This window comes from Hypanus sabinus, chromosome 9, assembly GCF_030144855.1.
Source record: "Hypanus sabinus isolate sHypSab1 chromosome 9, sHypSab1.hap1, whole genome shotgun sequence".
Taxonomy (NCBI): Eukaryota; Metazoa; Chordata; class Chondrichthyes; order Myliobatiformes; family Dasyatidae; genus Hypanus; species Hypanus sabinus.
In genome coordinates, this window is record NC_082714.1 from 149,101,310 (window position 1) to 149,124,315 (window position 23,006).

The 23,006-nt window shown below is 43.2% G+C and overlaps 1 protein-coding gene across 2 annotated transcripts in view; it reads left to right on the forward strand.

The window, feature by feature from the left end:
• The window catches only part of slc2a10 (solute carrier family 2 member 10), a 33,309-nt gene extending 10,518 nt beyond the window's left edge, over positions 1-22,791 (forward strand). For both annotated transcript variants that reach the window (XM_059980792.1, XM_059980791.1), the window contains 4 exons: positions 10,377-11,783; positions 16,215-16,337; positions 20,411-20,546; positions 22,650-22,791. In XM_059980792.1, the coding sequence (XP_059836775.1) occupies positions 10,377-11,783; positions 16,215-16,337; positions 20,411-20,546; positions 22,650-22,740 (1,757 nt within the window). In that variant the 3' untranslated portion in view covers positions 22,741-22,791. The remainder of the gene's footprint in view (positions 1-10,376; positions 11,784-16,214; positions 16,338-20,410; positions 20,547-22,649) is intronic.
• The last annotated feature ends 215 nt before the right edge of the window (positions 22,792-23,006 follow it).

Here is a 23,006-nt window from a genome sequence, read left to right on the forward strand (position 1 = left end):
TGGAATTAACCGATCCTTCACCTTCTGGATTATTCCCAGAAATACCTGCCATTTTGGTTCCACTGTCTTCCCTGCTAGGGTATTGTTTCATTGAACTTTGGCCAGTTCCTCCCTCATAGCTCCATAGTTCCCTTTGTTCAACTGTAATACTGACACATCCGATTTTCCCTTTGGAAAATCGTTTCCATTGGGCCTGCACTTGCTGGAGTTTAGAAGAATGGGAGTGGGGGGGGGGGGGAGAGATCATACTGAAGCCTAACCAAATATTGAAAGGCCTACAAAGAGTGGAGACGATGTTTCCTGGAGTAGGGGATTCTAGAACCAGAGGGCACAGCCTCAGATTAGAAGGACATTCCTTTCGGACAGAGATGAGGAGGAATTTCCTTATCCAGAGGGTGGTGAATCTGTGGAATTCATTGCCAAAAATGGCAGTCATTGCCAAGTCATTGGGTTTATTTAAAGTGGAAGTTGAAAGGTTAGCAAAGGCGTCAAAGATTATGGGGAGAAAGCAAGAGAATGGTGTTGAGAGGGATAATAGGTCAGCCATGTTGGAATGCTGGGGCAGGCTTGATGGGCCAAATGGCCTAATTCTGCTCCCATCTCTATGGTCTTTTTGTGTTGAGAGGAATCAACATTTCAGGTCAAAGACCATTCTGGTCTGGTTCTGGTTGTACTGTTACGCCTGCTGTACCCGGACACAATTCAGATCCTGGATATATTCGATTTGCAATTTCATCTGAAGATAGAAGGGACAGCAGGCACTGGAATCTGGAGCAACATACCAATTGCTGGAGGAACTCGGTGGGCCAGGCACAGCAGGCGTTCATGATTAACTGTTTATCTGGATGGGATTTCATTCCACATATGGTCCAGATGAGGGACCTCAGGCTGAATGGCTGACAGCCCATTTCTCTCCATGGGTGGTGGCTGATCAGCTGAGTTCCTCCAGCATTTTGCTTTCCCCAACAACGCTGAGTGCCAGCCGGTGCTGTAGTGGCATCAGTACTGGACGGAGGCGAATAGTCCTGGATTTGAATTTGGCTGGCCCTGTGCACACTTCCCATCCATGCTGGGTTGCACACCGAGCTAGCAACTCGGCCTTGTAAAAACACACACACACACACACACCGCCCAGTGCCTGTCACAAGTCACATAAATGAACAACACCAACACTGAGGATGTGTGGCACCTTCTGGGACAAGGTGACCCCACCTAATTGGCATCCAGTCCACTACTGTACCCATTCCTTCTTTTCCAGCACCAGTGGGGTTAATTTACAAAATAACTGTGCCAGATCATCAAGGTTTATTTGACAGCTCCTCCCAAATTCTTGACCTCTGAACTTAGAGCAAATGAAGACAGCAGTTTCATTGGAACTCCAGCAACTTCACTGACTTGGAAGTTTATTGCTATTTCTTCATCACTACTCCCTCAATCCAGTTCGGAATGAACAATACATGTCAATTGTGTTATAACCCGACAAGATCAAAAGACACAGAGCAGAATTAGGCCATTTGGCCCATTGAGTCTACTTCTCTATTCAATCATGGTTGACATATTTTTCCTCTGAATTCAATTCTCCTGCCTTCTCTCCAGAAACTTTGACACTCTTGCAGGGCAGCATACAAAAAAAAAACATAGGTTGTATCTATTGCTTTGAGCATACTGTACATTTCAAGCTTATTGCTTCTCACCCTGAAGTTGTCCTGATTTCCTTTACAGTGCTGAGATACTGAAAAGTCAGTGTAGGAAACATGGTGACCAAGTCTTGCACTGCAGATTCTCTGAACATCAATGAAATAAAAGCCAAAGAAAGGGCATATAATGGAACAAAAATTTGTGGGAAGTTAGAGGAGTGGGAAGCTTTTAAGAACCAACAGAAGGCAACAAAAAAGTCATTAAGAGGGTAAAGATGGAATACGAAAGTAAGCCAGCCAATTAAAGATGATATCAAAAATTTCTTTAGATACATAAAGTGTAAAAGAGGCAAGAGTGGATATTGGACCCACTGGAAAATGATGCTGGAGAGGTAGTAATGGGGGACAAGGTAATGGTGGATGAATTGAATAAGTATTTTACATCAGTCTTCACTGTGTAAGATGCTGGCAGTATGGTGGAAGCTCCAGGTATAAGGGGGCCTGAAGTGTGTGAAGCTACTATAACTAGAGAGAAAGTTCTTGAGAAATTGAAAGGTCTGAAGGTAGATAAGTCACCTGGACCAGATGGTCTACACCCCAGAGTTCTGACAGAGGTGGCTGAAGAGATTGTGGAGGCATTAGTTATGATCTTTCAAGAATCACTAGATTCTGGAATGTTTCCTGAAGACTGGAAAATTGCAAATGTCACTCCACTCTTTAAGAAAGGAGAGAGGCAGAAGAAAGGAAACTATAGGGCAGTTAATCTGACCTCAGAGGTTGGGAAGATGTTGGAGTCAATTATCAAAGATGAGGTGTCAGGATACTTGGAGGCACAAGATGAAATAGGCCATTGTCAAAATGGTTTCATCAAAGGGAAGTCTTTTCTGACAAATCTGTTGTAATTCTTTAAAGAAACAACAAGCAGGATAGACAAAAGTGAATCAGTTGATGTTGTGTACTTGGATTTTCAGAAGGCCTTTGATAAGGTGTCATACATGAGGCTGCTTAACAGGTTACAAGCCCATGGTATAAGAGGAAAGAATCTAGCATGGGTAAAGCAGTGGCTGATTGGCAGGAGGCAAAAAGTGGTATTAGAGGGAGCCTTTTGTGGCTGGCTGCCGGTGACTAGTCGTGTTCCACAGGGGTCTGTGTTGGGACCAGTTCTTCATACGTTATATGTCAGTGATTTGGATGATGGAATGATGGCTTTGTTGCAAAGTTTGCAGATGATATGAAGATAGGTGGAGGGGGCAGATAGTTTTGAGGAAGTAGAGAGGCTACAGAAAGGCTTAGACAGATTAGGAGAATGGGCAAAGAAATGGCAGATGAAATACAGTGTCGGCAAGTGTATGGTCATGCACTTTGGTAGAAGAAATGAAAGGTTTGATTATTTTCTAAATGGAGAGAATATACAAAAAACTGAGGATTAGACTGGATTCCCTAAAGGTTGATTTGCAGGTTGAGTCTGTGGTGAGGAAGACGAATTCAATGTTAGCATTCATTTCAAGAGGACTGGAATATAAATGCAAGGATGTAACATTGAAACTTTATAATGCAGCGGGTGATACTTGGAGTATTGTGATCAGGTTTGGGCCCCTTAGAAAGGATGTGCTGAAGCTGGAGTGGGTTCAAAGGAGATTCATGAAAATGATTCCAGGATTGAGTGGCTTGTCATTAAAAGAGTGTCTGATGTCTCTGGGTCTGTATTCGCTAGAATTCAGGAGAATGAGGGGTGACCTCATTGAAACCTATTGAATGGTGAAAGTCCTTGATAGAGTGGATGTGGAGAGGACGTTTCCTATGGTAGGAGAGTCTAAGACCAGAGGACACGTCCTCAGAATAGAGGTTTCAAAGGTACATTTAGTGTCAGAGAAATAGAAATAGAGCTGTTTCTGAAGATGCAAGCAAAGGAGTCACTGTTAGGCACCATCATCCCATTAAGATCCACCCATCCATTTAGAACAGAGACGAGGTGCAATTTCTTTATCCAGAGAGTGGTGAATTTGTGGAATTCTTTGCCATAGGCAGCTGTGGAAGTCAAGTCTTTATGTGTATTTAAGGCAGAGGTCGATAGATTCTTGGTTGGTCATGAGATGAAGGAATATGGGGAGAAGACATGAGACTGGGGCTGAGAGGAAAATTGGATCAGCCATGATGAAATGGAGGAGCAGACTGGATAGACCAAGTGGCCTAATTCTCTGCTCCTCTACCTTATGGTCTTATGGAAATACAGACCATATAATCCTCAGTGCTGATAGAGGATCAGTTTCTGCTAAATCACTGGAAGTAACTCCCCTTCTATTCAATAATACACTGGGATCTTTTGTATCCACAAGAGGCGGTGGACTCACATGTGCTCATAGGCAGTTGACAGCAGCTCGACAGAGTCCTCCGTCCTGGGCCAGTCTTATAACTTGTCGGTAGGGTGTAGCCTATCTTAAGATCCTTCCTCTCCCAGGGATGAGGTCTTTGGAGCTTCTGTTGGTGTTTCTGTAGCTCTGGGTTTTTATAGGGTGGATTCATAGCCCCATGTCCAACTCTCCCCCTTTCACAGCTGGACTTGGGACCGTTCATGGTGGAGTTACAGGGGGCAGAGGAGGTCACAGTTTAATATTAGAGCCATAGGGAGCCTCTCAGATCAATTGTTATAGTCAATAGTTTTATAGTCAACCCTTGACTGGACTGAAAATCTGCTGGCAAAGCCTTATCAACTGAACAACATCCTCAGTTTCAACAATACACTTGTAATGTCTACATACGTGCATGGCACTGTAACCAGACCTCAGTTGCTAGGGGGTAAATCACATGATTCCATGGAAAATAATGACAATTCATCAAGCGGAATAACATACATAACAATAATATATATCCTGAATCGTGGCTGAAAGATGGTTGTTGTTGGGAGCTGAATGGCCAAAGTTAGATGTTGTATCAGAGGGATAGGCAGAGAGGGTGGCGTGGCTCTGCTGTTAAAGAATGGCATCAAATCAGTAGACAGATGTGACACAGGATCAGAAGATGTTGAATCCTTGTCGGTTGAGTTAAGAAACTGCAAGAGTAAAAGGATGTTGATGGCAGTTATATACAGGCTGGGATGTGGACTGCAGTCTATTGAATTGAATTGACTTTATTGCTTTCATCCTTCACATACATGACAAGCAAAGATCTTTACATTATGTCTGTCTAAATGTGCAATGTGCAATCATAATGAATAGAACAGTCAATGTAACATAGAAATATATCCAAATCAGCATGAGTTAATCAGTCTGATGTCCTGGTGGAAGAAGCTATCCCGGAGCCTGGTGGTCCTGGCTTTTATGTCATGGTACCGTTTCCCGGATGGTAGCAGCTGGAACAGTTTGTGGTTGGGTTAGCTTGGGTCCCAATGATACTTTGGGCCCTTTTTTACACACCTGTCTTTGTAAACTGAGTCATGGGAAGTTCACAACTACAGATTTACTGGGCTGTCCACACCACCTCTGCAGAGTCCTGCGACTAAGGGAGGTATCGTTCCCATACCAGGTGGTGATGCAGCCAGTCAGGATGCTCTCAATTGTGCCCCTGTAGAAATTTCTTAGGATTTGGGGGTCCATACCAAACTTCTTCAACCGTCTGAGGTGAAAGAGGTGCTGTTGTGCCTTTTTCACCACACGGCTGGTGTGTACAGAGTACGTGAGGTCCTCGGTGATCTGGATGCCGAGGAACTTAAAGTGGTTTATCCTCTCAACCCCAGATCCATTGATGTCAATAGGGGCTAGCCCGTCTCCATTCCTCCTGTAGTCCACAACCAGATCCTTTGTTTTTGCAACATTTAGGGAGAGGTTGTTTTCTTGAGGCCTCTGTGTCAGAGAGATGACTTCTTCTCTGTAGGCCACTTCAGTATTGTTTGAGATTAGGCCAATCAATGTAGTGTCGTTGGCAAATTTAATTAGCAGATTAGAGCTGAGGGTGGCAACACAGTCGTGGGTATACAGGGAGTAAAGGAGGGGACTTAGTACACAGCCCTGAGGGGCTCCTGTGTTGAGAGTCAGAGGGGTGGAGGTGAGTGAGTCCTCTTTTACCACTTGCCATATATCTGAAAGGAAGTCCAGGATCCAGCTACATAACGCAGGGTCAAGGCCGAGGTCTCTGAGTTTCCTGTCGATGGGAAATAGAAAAGGCATGCCAAAAGGGCAATGTTATGATAGTCATGGGAGATTTCATCATGCAGGTCAGTTGGGAAAATCAGGTTGGTAATGGATCTCAAGAGCATAAGGTTGCTGAATGCCTACAAGATAGTTTTTTGGAGCAGTTTGTCATTGTGCCAACTAAGGGATCAGCTATACTGGATTGGGTGTCATGTATTGAACCGGAGATGAATAGGGAGCTTATGGTAAAAGAACCCTTAGGAGGCAATGATCACAATAAGTGAGTTCAACCTGAAATTGGACAGGGAGAAAGTAAAGTCTGACATAGCAGTATTTCAATGCAGTAAAGGAAATTACAGTTGTATGAGAGAGGAGTTGGCCAAGGTAAATGGAAGGAGCTACTGGGACGGATGACAGCAGAACAGCCAAGGCAGGATAGATGTATTCCAAAAATGAAGAAGTATTCAAATGGTAAAATAGTACACCGTAGCTGACAGGGGAAGTCAAAGCTAATATAAAAGCGAAAGAGAGGGCATACAACAAAGCAAAGATTAGTGGAAAGACTGAGGATTAGGAAGTTTTTAAAAAACCTACAGAGAGCAACTAAAAGAATCATCAGGAGGGAAGAGATGAAATATGAGAGCAAGCTAGCACACAATATCGAAGTGAATAATAAAAGCTTTATCAAGTATTTAAAAAATAAAAAAGAGTTAAGAGTGAATATAGGACTGTTAAAAAATGAGGCCGGAGAAATAATAACGGGGGACAAGGAGATGGCGGATGAACTAAATGAGTATTTTACATCAGTCTTCACTGTGGAAGACACCAGCAGTGTGCCAGATGTTGAAGGGTGTGGGGGAAGAGAAGTGAGTGCAGTTATTATTACAAGGGAGAGGGTGCCCAAAAAGCTGAAAGATCTAAGGGTACATAAGACACTTGGACCAGATGAATTGCACCCTAGGGTTCGGAAAGAGGTTGCAGTAGAGATCGTGGAAGGATTATCAATGATCTTTCAAAAAATCATTGGACTCTTGTGTATGGTGCCAGAGGATTGGGAAATTGCAAATGTCACACCACTCTTTAAGAAAGAAGGAAGGCAGCAGAAAGGAAATGATAGACCAGTTAGCCTGACCTCAGTGGTTGGGAAGATGCTGGAATCAACTGTTAAGGATGAGATTATGGAGTACTTGGTGACACAGGACAAGATAAGACAAAGTCAGCATAGTTTCCTTAAGGGAAAATCTTGTCTGACGAATCTGTTGGAATTCTTTGAGGAGATTATAAGTAGGATAGATAAAGGGGATGCAGTTGATGTTGTATATTTGGACTTTCAGAAGCCCTTTCAGAAGGTGCCACACACGAGGCTGCTTCCAAGTTAAGAGTTCATGGTATTAAAGGAAAGTTACTGGCATGGTTAAAGCATTGGTTGATAGGTAGGAGGCAGCAAGTGGGAATAAAATGATTTTTTTTGGTTGGCTGCCAGGAACTAGTGGTGTTTTGGAGGGGGCTGTGTTGGGACTGCTTCTTCTTATGCTGTATATCAGTGATTTAGATGATGGGATAGATGGCTTTGTTGCCAAATTTGCAGAGGATACGAAGGTTGGTGGAGGGACAGGTAATGTTAAGGAAATAGTTAGGCTGCAGACTGACTTACACAGTTTAGGAGAATGGGCAAGAAAATGACACAGGAAATGCAATGCTGGAAAATGCATGGTCACGTACTTTGGTAGAAGAAACAAATGTGCAGACTGTTTTCTAAACGGGGAGAAAATCTAGAAATCTGAGATGCAAAGGGACCTGGGAGTCCTTGTGCAAAATACCCTAAAGGTTAATTTGCAGGTAGGGTCGGTGGTGAGGAAGGCAAATGCAATGTTAGCATTTATTTCCAGAGGTCTAGAATACAAGAGCAGGACTGTGAAGCTGAGGCTTTAAAAGGCACTGGTGAGGCCTTGCCTTTAGTATTCTGAACAGCTTTTGGCTCCTCATCTAAGGAAGGATGTGCTGGCATTGGAGAGGGTTCAGAGGAGGTTCACAAGGATGATTCCAGGAATGAAGGGGTTATCATACAAGGAACATTTGATGGCTCTGGGTCTGTACTTGCTGAAATTTAGAAGAATAAGGTGGGGATCTCATTGAAACATTACAGATGTTGAAGGGACTAGGCAGAGTAGATATGGAAAGGATGTTTCCCATTATGGGGGAGTCAGGACAAGAGGGCACAGCCTCAGGATAGAGGGGTGTCTATTTAAAACAGAGATGTGGAGAAACTTCTGTAGCCAGTGGGTGGTGAATTTGTAGAATTTGTTACCACAGGCAGCTGTGGAGGCCAGGTCATTGAGTGTACCTCAATGCTGAGCGTATAGTTTCTTGATTGGACACAGCATCAAAGGTTACAGGGAAAAAGTTGGGAAGTGGGGCTGAGGAGGGGAAAAAAGGATCAGCCATGATTGAATGGTGGAGCAGACTCGATGGGCCAAATGGCCTAATTCTGCTCCTTTGTCTGATGGTTTAACGTATATAAATGTTGGAGGAACTCAGCAGGTCAGGCAGCACCTAGAATCTAGGCATCTGCATTAATGATCAGTTATTAGTTAAAAATGAATAAGTTTATAATATTGATAAATTATTTCTCCATTCTGTGATTGCAGACATACATTTTGTTTGTACAGCACCTTGAAGTGCACTGCAACGGTCCGCTGTTCAGGTTCCCTGGCTTTTCCAACGCTTATTTATTCTGATTCCCCAACATCCAGAAACGATTTAATGGTTTGAACACTTTCATCAGTGAAGATGAATCTATCAGTCCAGGGACCCAAAGCACAAAATCCAGATTCACGAGCAATCAGTGAGCCTCTAAACTGAACCTAATCTGAACCACCCTCTTTAGACACCTAGACCTGACGCATGCCATCAATGGAGAACAATGAAAATCCTCTCTGATTATGTGTCTTAGTTTCCCATTTGTTGGATCCTGGCTTTTTTTTTGCAATCCAGAGGTTTTGAAGTCAAGTATGAGGCCTAATAATAACAGCCATATGCAACAAGATTAAGTGTTACACGAACAGAGAAAAAAGAGCAGACAGCGCAGAAGCTGTGGTTGACTTATATAAAAAAAATTAGCTCCAAATAAAAAGATAACAACATTCCTGTGACAGCAATAAACCTAAAAGGTAGTCCCTCCAAAAGGACCACAACCTTATCATAGTGTTTGGAGGGTTATGTGCCTCAATGATCCAGAGAGCTTTGACAGCTGGAGTCAGGGCATTGTGCTTTGGCTGTCAAAGGGTAGAGGTCAGGCTAAGACCTGACAACCGGTCCTCCAGGTTTGGGGGTTCTGCTCAGGGCTAACAACCCTAAATGGTCAAAAAAAAAAACCCATTGTTACAGAAACAGCAATGAAGCACCCTTAAAGAGCAAACACGAGGAAATCTGCAGATGCTGGAAATTCAAACAACACACACAAAATGCTGGTGGAACACAGCAGGCCAGGCAGCATCTATAAGGAGAAACACTGTTGGCGTTTCTCCTTATAGATGCTGCCTGGCCTGCTGTGTTCCACCAGCATTTTGTGTGTGTTGTATGAAGTGTTCTTCCTTATTTGTGTGCGACAATGTGGACAGACAGAGAAGGAGGACATTCATTGCTGTCCTAAATGCTGAAGATGTAACGGGTAGGAATTATGAGGTAGCCAGATTCAAATAGCGTGGTATCTGCTGCAGGAAAACTAAGAAGCTTCTAGAAAAATACAGAAGCAGCTATACTACAACTACTGGAAAAAAAAATCACTGAACAATGGTATGTATATTGGTGATATAAGAATATAAGTAAGGATAGGAATGTTAAACTACATGGGAAAAACAAGCAAAATAACACCCCCTAATCCAACACATTTTCATTGAAAGCTGTATGGCAGTGCACAGCACTACATTGCTAATTACTTCCATGTGATTAATGCGTACTTTACCCCTCAACCACTGTCTCACACTCATGAAACCATGAATAGTCACCGAACATCAGTGATACAAGTCAAACACTTTGCAGGAGCCATGTGTGTTTATTTTGGGTAACTTGTCACATGGGTTGGGGTGTGGTAGAAGTGAAGAGTATAGTTACCTAGTCACGCTATATCCTTTTGTTCAGTTTTCTAGTCCGGTTAGAGCTAGAGGCAGCTGGAATGATACCTTCTGTTGACCACTTCACTTCGCTTATCGTTTAAGAACACTTCGCTTAGAATGCTTATTTTGTTATATTGCTCATCTTAGTTTTATCGTTACAAGATAGTTCACCTTTGCTGGTTTTTGATAAAGGATCAAACGTACTTTCTCTGACATTACAACTTTGCTACTTGATAGAAAGCATGCCATACAGTGTCACTCCCCACCTGTGCTTAGCCTCTAAGTGGTTTTGCTTTCTTTTAAAGTCACCGATACATACTTCTGTTATACAGTAACTCTGGCAATAGACTGGCAGTGGTACGTTAAGGTCCTTTGCATCTTCTTGTGGGCTGTTGTAATGCAGTTCAAGGTGTAGCCACATTATTTTTCAGTGACTAACTGTTCATTATTTTAGATCTGAGGTTGAACATGCTGTAAGTATTTGTTTTACATTTCAGACCAATTTCGGCTTGTGCTGTTGCTGTCATTAACGGTGGCCTTTCTCGGCGGACTGATTTTCGGGTACGAATTGGGAATCATCTCTGGCGCACTGCTGCAGCTCCAGGAACTATTCAGCCTTAGTTGCTTGCAGCAGGAAGTCCTGGTCAGTGCCCTTCTGTTTGGAGCTCTCTTTGCCTCATTGGTTGGAGGGGTAGTTATTGATCACTATGGACGGAAAAACTCCATCATTCTGAGCGTGGGGTTGGTGTGCGTCGGAAGCATCATCCTGTTACTGTCCTCCTCGTTCTCACTGCTTGTGAGTGGCCGGGTAGCCATTGGATTTGCCTTATCCATTTCCTCCACTGCCTGCTGCATATTTGTTTCAGAGATGGTCTGGCCACATCAACGAGGGATGTTGGTGTCACTCTACGAGGTGGGGATAACTGTTGGCATCTTGAGTGCCTATGTACTGAATTACCTTTGGTTGGATGTACGAAATGGATGGAAGTACATGTTTGGGTTGGCTATTGGCCCGGCAGTTCTGCAGGGAACCTGCATTCTCTTCCTTCCCTCGCGATTGCAGAATGTCAAGAGCCAAGCTGACGATTCCCAAAAAATTCTGTTGCAGTTCCAGAATGAGGAACCCAACAGTGCAGAGTCAGAGGATGTTAGCCCAATGCAAGTGCCCCGGCGCCAGTACAAATTCCTCGACTTGTTTCGGGCCAGGGACAACATGAGGGCACGATTGCTGGTGGCACTGGGTCTGGTGCTCGCTCAGCAGCTTACAGGACAGCCCAATGTGCTATACTATGCTTCAACAATTTTTAAGTCAGTGGGATTTCACCAAAATAATTCAGCCATCCTGGCCTCAGTAGGACTGGGAATTGTAAAGGTCATTACAACGTTGGTAGCCATGGTGTGTGCAGACAAAGCTGGAAGGCGAACGCTGCTCATCGGCGGTTGCTTGGTAATGTCCATTTCAGTCACCGTGATTGCATTCACCAGCCAGACTATTACAATGGAACTGCAAAAGACCTGCCGAATCAAGCCTCGGCCCAATGAGTCACTCTACCTCGTGAACTCCAGCGGAACTCTCTCTGGTCCAATTATTTGGAAATCAAATCTAACATTCACCAATGAGAGATTACTGAACATGAGTCATAATTTATCCTTATCTATCCAGGACAAGCAACATTTAACTCTGGACGTGCAGAAAAATAGCACCCTGGTCAGTGAACATGCAATGGACATACTAAGCACCCCAAGTACTTTGGATATAGGTCTCCTTTCAAGGAAAACTAGGAATCATGACATGAAAACTCCCAGGAGATCTTTCAAAACTTCCAAACATTTGGTTTTAAATTGGATTACACTGCTTAGCATGATGACCTTTGTCAGTGCTTATTCAATTGGATTTGGTCCAAGTAAGCATGCTTCTCTTTCTGATATTTTATAGCGTTGAGCCAATGTTGATCAGTTGTGGTGTTTAGTTTACAAAGCAGGGAGGGAATGTCTATAACACACATTAGAGATAAGAGGGTTAGAACCAGGAGCTGGAACAGACCATGTGGTATGCATTCTTTGACATACTTCAAACACACTCTTATCAATCCCCATATCTCTTCACTCTTTTAATGCCCAAAGATCTGGTGCTTCACCTCTGAGTATATACAATGACTAAATAACAACTACCTTCTGAAGCAGAGAGTTCCAAAGACTTGGAACTGACAACACTAAGAGATTTCTCCACAGCTCAGTCTTGTGTGGCTGACCCTTTAGCTTGAGGCCAAAGTTCAAAGTAAATTTATTATCAATATGTATATGCTGTGCGTCACCATACACTACCCCGAGAAACTTTTTTTGTGGGCATTCATATTAGGTACAAAGAGACACAATAGAGTCAATGACAAAGTACACACAAAGACGGACAAGCAACCAATGTGCAAAAGGCAACAAATTGTGCAAATACAAAAACAACAAATAATAATAATAAATAAAATCAAGAACATGACTTGTAGAGACTTTGAAAGTGAGTACAAAAGTTGTGGAATCAGTTTAGTGTTGGGGTGAGTGAAGTTCTGTACTCTGCTTCAGGAGCATGATGGTTGAGGAGTGGTACGTTTTCTTGAAACTGGTGGTGTGGGTCCTGAGGCTCCTATACCTTCATTCTGATGGCAACAGTGGAAAGAGAGCATGGCCTGGATGACAGGAGTCTGTGATGATAGATGTTGCTTTCCTATGACTGCACTCCTTGTAGATGTCCTCATTAGTTTTAGACCATACCTTTTAGTTTTAGACTTTCCAGACAAAGGCATGAGACTTTCACTGCCCTCCGGCAAATTTCCTTTAGAATTGTAGATGTTTAAATACAAATCATCTCCCAATATTTAATTTCTAAATTTTTAAATTGTCATTTAAAGTAAAATTGGATAGGTATATGGACAGGAAGGGAATGGAGGGTTATGGGCTGAGTGCAGGCCAGTGGGACTAGGTGAGTGTAAGCGTTGGCATGGACTAGAAGGGCTGAAATGGCCTGTTTCTGTGCTGTAATTGTTATATGGTTATAAATAGGATTGGTCAACGTTACTCAGTCTTTTCACACAGGTCATCCCAGAAACTGGTAGTGAAACTATGGTGCATGCTATTTGACAAGTTTTACCTTGATTGGTAATAGAGACCAAAATGGCTGACTGATGTGCAGATGTGGATAACAGGGTCCCTTAAAGTGGAAAATGTACAATAGGACTATTAGTTGATGATTAACTCAAGCTCATGATGATGATCGTGGGCTGGTGAATCATAGAACCATAGAACACTACAGCACAGAAACAGGCCTTTTGGCCCTTCTTGGCTGTGCCGAACTATTTTTCTGCCTAGTCTCACTGACCTGCACCTGGCCCATATCCCTCCATACACCTCTCATCCTTGTACCTGTCCAAGTTTTTCTTAAATATTAAAAGTGAGCCCTCATTTACCACTTCATCTGACAGCTCATTCCACACTCCCACCACTCTCTGTGTGAAGAAGCCCCCCCAATGTTCCCTTTAAACTTTTCCCCCCCTTCACTCTTAACCCATGTCCTCTGGTTCTTTTCTCCCCTAGCCTCAGTGGAAAAAGCCTGCTTGCATTCACTCTATCTATACCCATCATAATTTTATATACCTCTATCAAGACTCCCCTCTTTCTTCTACACTCCAGGGAATAAAGTCCTAATCTATACAACCCTTCTCTGTAACTCAGTTTCTCAAGTCCTGGCAACATCCTTGTAAACCTTCTCTGCACTCTTTCAACCTTATTAAAGAATATGTACACAACGCTGGAAGAACTCAACAGGTCAGGCAGCATCCGTGAGAAAAGAATAGCCAACGTTTCAGGCTGAGACCCTTCATCAGGAATGGGGGGGAAGAGAGGGCCGAAGCCCAGTAATAGAGATAGGGGAGGGGCTAGGGCCTAGAGGCGCCAGGTGGAAATCCAATCAGAGGAAAGATAAAGAGGGGAGGGGGAGGGGATAGGCATGAAAGAACTCTTTGATCCACAGCATCTGCAGTTGGATTTTTGTGTTTCAACCTTATTAATATCCTTCCTGTAATTCGGTGACCAAAACTGCACACAATACTCCAAATTCGGCCTCAGCAGTACCTTATAAAACCTCACCATAACATTCCAACGCTTATACTCAATACTTCGATTTATAAAGGCCAATATACCAAAAGATCTCTTTACTACCCTATCTTCCTGTGATGCCACTTTTAGGGAATTTTGTATCTATATTCCTAGATCCCTCTGTCCTACTGCACTCCTCAGTGTCCTACCATTTATCTTGTATGTTCTACCTTGGTTTTTTCTTCCAAAGTGCAATATCTCACACTTGTCTGCATTAAACTCCATCTGCTATTTTTCAGCCCATTTTTCCAGCTGGTCCAGATCCCTCTGCAAGCTTTGAAAACCTTCCTCACTGTCCACTACACCTCCAAACTTTATATCATTAGCAAATTCATAGGATTAATTTGAGAGTGATGATTCTAGGATCTTTATTTATGCCTTCTCAGGTGTAACCAGCATTTATTGTCATTTAACATTTTTTTGGAATGACTTGTGGTGTAATTTCAGTGTATTTAGGAGTGACGCTCATGCTGTAGAACTGGAATCACATAAATGCTGGCAGCCATTCTTGTGGATAGCATAACACTTTACAGTACCAGCAGCCTGGGTTCAATTCCTGCCACTGTCTGTACGTTCTCCTCGTGACCATGTGGGTTTCCTCCGACTGCTCTGGTTTCCTCCCACAGTCTAAAGATGTACCAGCTACTAGGTTTATTGATCATTGTAAGCTGTCTGGTGATTAGGTTAGGGATGTATCCAGGGTTGCCGGGCGGTGAGGCTCAAAGGGCTGGAAGGGCCTATTTCACATTGTATCTCAATAAATAAATAATCACAGAAAGTTTACAAGATAGAAGGAGCAATTGGATTCATTGAGTCTGTGTTGGGTAAATTGAAACCACCCATACCAATACCACTTTCCAACACTGTATCAGTAGCCTATTAACTCACACCATTTCAAACACACTGTTTAAGTGTGATGACTTTTTCTGCCTCTATCACCTATTCAGGCAGGGAATTCAGAATCAGAATGACATACTGTATGTTGTGAAATTTGTTGTTTTGCAGCAACAGTACAGTACAATACAGTACATAAAATAAAACTATAAATTACAATAAAAATATATAAAAAGTAAATTAACAAAGCAATGCAAAAAGAGAACAAAAATAATAAGTTAGTATTCATGGGTTTATTGTCCGTTCAGAAGTCTGATAGCAGCATGGAAGAAGCTGTTCCTGAGACACTGAGTGTGTGTCTTCAGGCTCCTGTGCCTCCTCTCTGATGGCAGCAATGAGAAGAAGACATGCACTGGGTGATGGGAATTCTTACTGATTGATGCCACCATTTTGAGGCATTGTCTTTGAAGGTGCCCTCGATGCTGGGGAGGCCAATGCTCATGATGGGCCCATACCAACCTTTGGATGAAAAAGTATCTTCTCAGCTTGCCTCTAACCCTTCAGCCAATTACTTTAAATATATTTCTCCTGATTTTTGACTCCTATCACCTCTTCGTTGGCATGCTGTTCACCTCAATGGAGACTCCCCTCAGTTTCGTTTAGCATAGCCAGTGCACCTTATCCAATGTTTCCTTATGGTTAAACTGGCAAAATCTTTGTAAATCTTCTCTGCAACCCACTAAGATATTAAAAACTCACTTTGAGTTTTGTATCCCTCCGGCTGGTGCATAGTCATAATTACCAATTCTATCTTCTCAGTTCATGAGCCCAGATCCATAAATAGGAGGAAGGTTCTCTAAAGAAAGCTAGAATTTTAGAAAAGTAGGCCAGCAATTCTCCATCTGTGGTCCATGGATCCGGTTAGAGAGCATGCCTAGGCCTGAAATCTGAAGGTGTTTTTCGAATAACAAATTCTATGTGTGCTGGTGTTGTAAGTAAAAACAAAAAGTGGCAAGTGCATTTTATAAAAGCCAATGTTCTGCTGTTCATTGTCAGGTAGTGGTGCAGATGGCAAAGGGGAAGCTGAAATAAGGGATTGGAACATACTGTAGATGGACTATTTGAGCTCCATTTGGTGAACAGTAATTTGCTAATCTCTGGCAAATTGCAGCTCCAAAGTCATAACAAAAGTACAAGGTGAAGTGTTTCAACAATATAAATGCTTAGCTCTGTCCATTCCAATGACATTTCAATCCACAAAATAACTGAATATGTGGTCCAGGATTGGTTCAGCTGATCAGTTGTCATCTAGGAGCAACAATGCCGAAGTCTTAACACAAAATGGTTTAATTTTTCAGTGACTTGGTTGGTTCTGAGTGAGATATTCCCCGCTGGAATAAGAGGCCGAGCATTTGCATTCTCCAGTACTTTCAACTGGGCAGCTAACCTAATTATCACAGTGACGTTCCTGGATGTTATTGGTGAGTGGTTTTTAGATTGGGTCCTACTCTTTCAAAATACCTCAAAATTATTTACACAGAATGGATTGAGGAACCTCAGCAACCGTTTAGCGAGCCAGTAAGAATTAGTACTTGGTTCAGGATCATACTTCAAGGTGGTAATGCTGGATGGACGTGTCCTATTCAGTTGATGCTAGTTCTTAACCCTGGCGAAGATAAACCAAGGGCTCCACAAAGGCTGTAGTGGGAGGGGAGGGTGTGGGCATGGATCACCTCCCAGCAATTATTAGGCATATTAACCTATATGTACTAAGTGGGAAGCATGGTAGCTAGCATAACACTATTACAGCACTAGCGACCCAGGTTTGAGTCCTGCCACTGTCTGTAAGGAGTTTGTATGTCCTCTCCGTGACCATGTGGGGCTCCTCCGGGTGCTCTGGTTTCTTCTCACATTTCAAAGACACATGGATAAGTAGGTTAATTGGTCACATGGGCACAAATTGGTTGGCGTGGACTCACTGGGCCAGAAGGCCTGTTACCGTGCTATATCTCTAAATTAAGATTAAAATCTAATTAAAGGATGTGTGTCTTCAAAAATGGCACATGCTTCTTATCTCTGGCTTCTTGGCTGTTTTTTAAGAGTCACTTTGCTGTGCTGTTGATCTTCATTCACTTTCCTGAAAATCCTACAATCTCTGGCCACTGCCAACCACTGTCTCTCCTTTGCATTTGGAGACATTGTATGGTGTTACTGGCACCTACAAAGTGCAAGAGGTTGGCATAACTCACAACCCAGGCAGTCCATTGATTCTTTAAAAAATACAAAGTAAAGTTTGGCTGTTGTGTGTGGATCGCTCCCTCTGTGACGACCCAGCAAATCCAGTACCCTTGTGCGCTGCCTTACTGAATCTGCTTACCCTGTGTGATGTCACTCATTCATTGCTTTGATCAAAATGGCATGTTAAACCACTGTGTCTTATATTCTGCCTCAGCAAAACCAGAACAAATCGCATTAACACAAGAGATTCTGTAGATGCTGGAAATCCAGAGCAACACACACTGGAGGAATTGGAGGACAAATGATGTCTGACAGCATCTAATGTCATTATCGTTATGTGCTGTGTTGTATGACGTAGGCGATCATGGTCCTATGGGCGTGATTGTTCTTCAGAAGTGATTTGCCATTGCCTTCTTCTGGGCAGTGTTTTTACAAGACAGGTGACCCCAGCCATGATCAATACTCTTCAGAGATTGTCTGCCTGGCATCATAACCGGGACTTGTGATATGCACCAGCTGCTCATATGACCTGCTCCTATGGCTTCATGTGATCCTGATCGGGCCAAGCAGGTGCTGTACCTTGCCCACGGTTGACTTGCAGCCCAGCAGAGGGAAGGAGCGCCTTATCATAATGGGAATCATATATAGGCCTCCAGTTATTAGCCAAGATGTGGAGTTGAGATTGCAAACAGAGCTGGAAAAGGCATGTAATAAGGGTATTGTCACAATTGTAATGGGGGACTTCAGAATGCAAGGGGTTTGGGGAAACCAAGTTGGTGTTGGATCACAAGAGAGGGGATTTGTTAAATGCCTACGAGATGGCTTTTTAGAGCAGCTTGTGCTTAAGCCTGCTTGGGGAAAGGCCATCTTAGATTGGGCGTTGTGTAATAACCAAGATCTTATTAGGGAGCTTAATATGAAGGAATCCTTAGGAGGCAGTGATCATAATTTGATTGAATTCATACTGCAGTTTGAGAGGGAGAAGTCACATAAAGAAAATTACAGAGTCTTGAGAGGGGAGCTTGCCAGGTAGATTGGAGGAGGAAACTGGTGGGGATGACGACAGAGCAGAGATGGCTGAAGTTTCTGAGAATAGTTCACAAGGTGCAGGATAGATACGTTCCACAGAAAAAGAAGTTCTCAAGTGGCAGGGCGAGACAACTGTGGCTGACAAGGGGAGTTAAGGACTGCACAAAAAGCCAAGGAAAGGGCATATCATGTAGCAAAGGTGAGTGGGAAGCTGGAAGCCTTTTATATCCAACAAAAGGCAACTAAAAAAAGCTATAAGAAGGGTAAAGATGAAATATGAGGGCAAACTGGTGGATAATAAATGTTTTTTCAGTTATATAAAGAATAAAAGGGAGGTGAGAGTTGATATTGGACCTCTGGAAAATGATGTTGGTGAGGTAGTAATGGGGGACAGAGAAATGGCAGATGAACTTCAGTACTTTATTTCATTCTTTACTGTGGAAGACACTGGCTCTATGCCAGAGGTCCGTAAATGTCAGGGAGTAAGAATGAGTGCCATTGCTATTACAAAGAAAAAGTGCTAGGCAAACTGAAAGGTCTTAAGGTGGATAAGTCACCTGGGCCAGATGGACTACGGACCAGAGTCCTGAGAGAGGTTGCTGAAGAGATAACGGATGCATTGGTCATGATCTTTCAAGAATCACTTGATTCTGGCATGGCCCAGGAGGGCTGGAAAATTGTAAATGTCACTTTAAGATGGGAGGAAGACAAAAGAGAGGAAATTATATGCCAGTTAGCCTAATCTCAATGGTTGGGAAAGTGAAGGAGTCCATTATTAAGGACAAAGTTTCGGGGTATTTGGAGACTGATGATAAAATAAATCAAAGTCAGCATGGTTTCTATAAAGGGAAATCTTGCCTGACAAATCTGTAGGAATTTTTTGAAGACTAACACACAGGGTGGACAAAGGGGAGGCAGTGGATGTCATTTACATAGATTTTCAGAAGGGATTTGATAAGGTCCCTGACATGAGGCTGTAGGACAAGATAAGATCTTAGGAAGTTACAGGAAATATACTGGCATGGATAGAGAAATCGCTGACAGCCAGGAGGCAGCGAGTGAGAATAAAAGGGGTCTTTTTTGGTTGGCTGTCAGTAACTAGTGCTGTTCCTCAGTATTGGGACAGCTACTATTTACATTATTTATCAATGATCTTGTTAATGGAATTGGTGGCGTTGCAGCAAAGTCTGTGGATGATACGAAGATGGGTGGAGGGGTAGGTAGTGCAGGACTTAAACTGGAAGTCTAGGCAAAACAGTGACAGATGGATACAGTGTTGGGAAATGTATGATAATGTATTTTGGTAAAAGGAACAATAGTGCAGACTATTATCTAAATGGGGAGAAAATTCAAACATCAGAGGTGCAGAGGGACTTATGCATGACTCCCAGAAGGTTAATTCACAGGTTGAGTCTGTGGTAAAGAAGGCAAATACAAAGGTGACATTTGTTTCAAGGGGAATAGAATATAGAAACAAGGAGATAATGCTGGAGCTTTATAAGATACTAGTCATGCTGCACTTAGAGTATTGTCAACAGTTTTGTCCCCCTTTGTATCAGAGTAGGTTCAAGAAGGGGTTAACATGAGGAGCATTTGGCAGCTTCATGTAAATTTAGAAGAATGCGTTGGGTTCTCATTGAAACCTATCGAATGTTCAAAGGACTAGATAAGGTGGATGTGGAGAGGATGTTTCCACATATCTGGAACTAGAGGGCCTCAGTATTGAGGGGTGACCTCTTAGATCAGAAGTAAGGAGGAATTTTTTAGCCAAAGTGTGGTGAATCTGTGGAATGCTCTGCCACAGTCTGTAGTTGAGGCCAAGTCCGTGGGTATAATTAAAGGGGAAGTTGATAGATTCCTGATTGGTCGGGACATCAAGGGATATGGTGAGAGGGCAGGTGTATGGGGTTGAATGGGATGCAGGATCAGCCATGATGAGATGGTGGAACAGACTCGATGGGCTGAATGGCCTAATTCTGCTCCTATGTCTTATGGTCTTATACCTCCTTTGGTAAAAATGTATATCCACCCCATCACCCAAGCAGTATCAATGGAGAGGAATAATCAGTTAATGTTTCAGGCCAAGACCCTTCATCAGTCCTGGAAAGTCGACTGTTTATTCCTCTGTATAGGTGCTGTCTGGCTTGCTGAGTTCCACTCTGTTAACCTAGCTCCTTTCATGATCGCAGGAAGTCCCGTAGTGATTTACAGCTGACGAAGGACATGCTGCGGTTGTAACCTAATAAGACCAATACTTCACTTATACCAATCTCTTCTTCTGTTTCAGATACCATTGGACTTTCTGGAACTTTCCTATTCTACGGATTGGTTGGATTTGCTTCTGTTGCTTTTATAAGCATTTGTCTTCCCGAGACAAAGGGACAATCACTGGAAGAAATTGACAGGCTGTTCTCTGCTAGAAGGTGAATCTATTATACACAGAAGGGTGGATTATAGATGTCAACAGAATAGAGAGAGTACTGAGTAGAATTACTAGAATGTTACCTGGGTTTCAGCACCTAAGTTACAGGGAAAGATTGAACAAGTTAGGTCTTTATTCTTTGGAGCGTAGAAGATTGAGGGGGGACTTGATAGTATTTAAAATTATGAGGGGGATAGATAGAGTTGACGTGGATAGGCTTTTTCCATTGAGAGTAGGGGAGATTCAAACAAGAGGACATGAGTTGAGAGGGGGCAAAAGTTTAGGGGTAACACGAGGGGGAATTTCTTCACTCAGAGAGTGGTAGCTGTGTGGAACGAGCTTCCAGTAGAAGTGGTAGAGGCAGGTTCGGTATTGTCATTTAAAGTAAAATTGGATAGGTATTATGGACAGGAAAGGAATGGAAGGTTATGGGCTAAGTGTGGTTTGGTGGGACTAGGTGAGAGTAAGCATTCGGCATGGACTAGAAGGGCCGAGATGGCCTGTTTCCATGCTGTAATTGTTATATGGTTATATGGTATTAGTGCTGTTGTGAGTGTACCTTTAGCTAATTAACTTATATTGGTCACATTCAGAGGCTCTACCATTGAATATCTACTTGCTAGTATGAATCTATCTCTTGCGTTGTGCACTGTATAGCCTCACATTATAGAACACTCCCTTCTGACTTGATGTAGGGGGCAGTGTGATTTTATCCCCATGTTTAGTAGCACACACAAAATGCTGGAGGAACTCAGCAGGTCAGGCAGCGTCAATGGAGAGGAATAAGCAGTCGACGTTTTGGGCCGGGACCCTTCCTCATCATCGCCTGGTTTCACCTATTGCTTGCCAACTTGTACTCCTTCCCTTCCCCTCATCCTGGCTTCTCCCCCTTCCTTTCTGTTCCCAGTGAAGGTGGGTGGGGGATGGGGAATGCAATAAGAAGCTGGTAGGCGATAAGTGGAAAAGGTAAAGGGCTGGCAAAGAAGGATTGATAAGGAGAGGAGAGTGAACCATGGGAGAAAGAGAAGGAGGAGGGGTACCGGGATGAGGAGAAGAGGTAAGAGGCTAGAGTGGGGAATTGAAGAGGAAAGGGGGAGACATCGATGTTCATGCCATTAAGTTGGAGGCTTATTGGGGAAACTCATAACCTGTACTGGAGCTCACTGTTCAAGCTCCTGAGTAACTTTAAATGCATGCGGCCCATCAGTGACCTATTGACTGGAGGCAATGCCAAAGGTCCAACTAACCTGCATAGAACAGGGGATCCTGGTCATGATTGCTAGACCATGCTGCATAAGCCGATTCTTTTGAGCGTTATTGCATTTAACCTCAAGGCTCTGGGTCAGAGAGATGTAGGGTCTTTCCTTCTGGATACTACCTAGTGAGTCACATAGTGTAGGAATCAGGTCCACATTTAAGGTGAAAATGTGAATAAGGATAGGTGAAAATAAGAATGTTTCAAACACGATGAATGTCACTGAGTGAGTTCCTATTCAACCTAGCTCCAATCTGAATTGAGGTTTCAGAGAGGAAAATAAAACTAAAGTTGGTCACAAAGTGTTGGGTGGTTGGGATTATTGGTGTTCAGAGACTTAAGAATCAGCGTCAAATTTATTATCACTGGCTGTGATATTTGTTACCTTGCAACAGCAGTACCATGCAATACTTGATAAATTACCATTAGTGACAGTAAGAACTATACAGAAATAAATAAGCAGTGAGTGCACAAAGAGAGTTGGAGAGCGAGGGAGCTTTCAGAAATTCCGGTTCATGGGTTCATAGACATTTCAGAAATCTCTTGGTGGATGGGAAGAAGTAGTTCCTAAAATTTTGAGTGTTGCATCCTAAAGCTCCTCTATCTCCTCCCTGATTGAGGGAAGGAGAAGATGGTGGTGGATGGCACCTTCTTGAGGCACCACGTTCGGAAGAAGCTCTCAGTGGCGAGGAGGCTTGTGCCTGTGATAGAGCTGGCTGGCTGTACAATGCTGGGCGGCTGTCCATTTAACCCAGTGCTCCATGTTACGTAGGAGAGGATTGAGTCAAGAATAAAAACTGCCGCTATAAGCAGCATTTTGTCACAAAAGTGTTTTATTTTGCTTTCCAGGTTCTCAGACCCAAGGTGCTGCAATCTGAGTTCTGGCAGAAGTGGACCATCAGCAGGCCAATATCATCGAGTTGGCAGTTTGGTCCTTTAGACTTCAGAACTCACAATATTTGTTTACAGACTCAAATGTGGTAACACTAGCTCAACGGAGGTCTGGAAGGTGGGATTCTGGCAGTGGAGTGGGAGGGGTTCCGCTGCAGGTTTGGGATTGAAGCAGTAACATTGCTGATGGTTGTGGTATCTGATGGTGGTCAAGTGGGAGCAGAAGAAGGTCAGAGACCTGTTGGTGGTCAGGAGTGTGGCTGTGTGGGTGGGGAGTTAGATCTAGAGTCTCTGATAGTGGCCTTAGACTCTGAT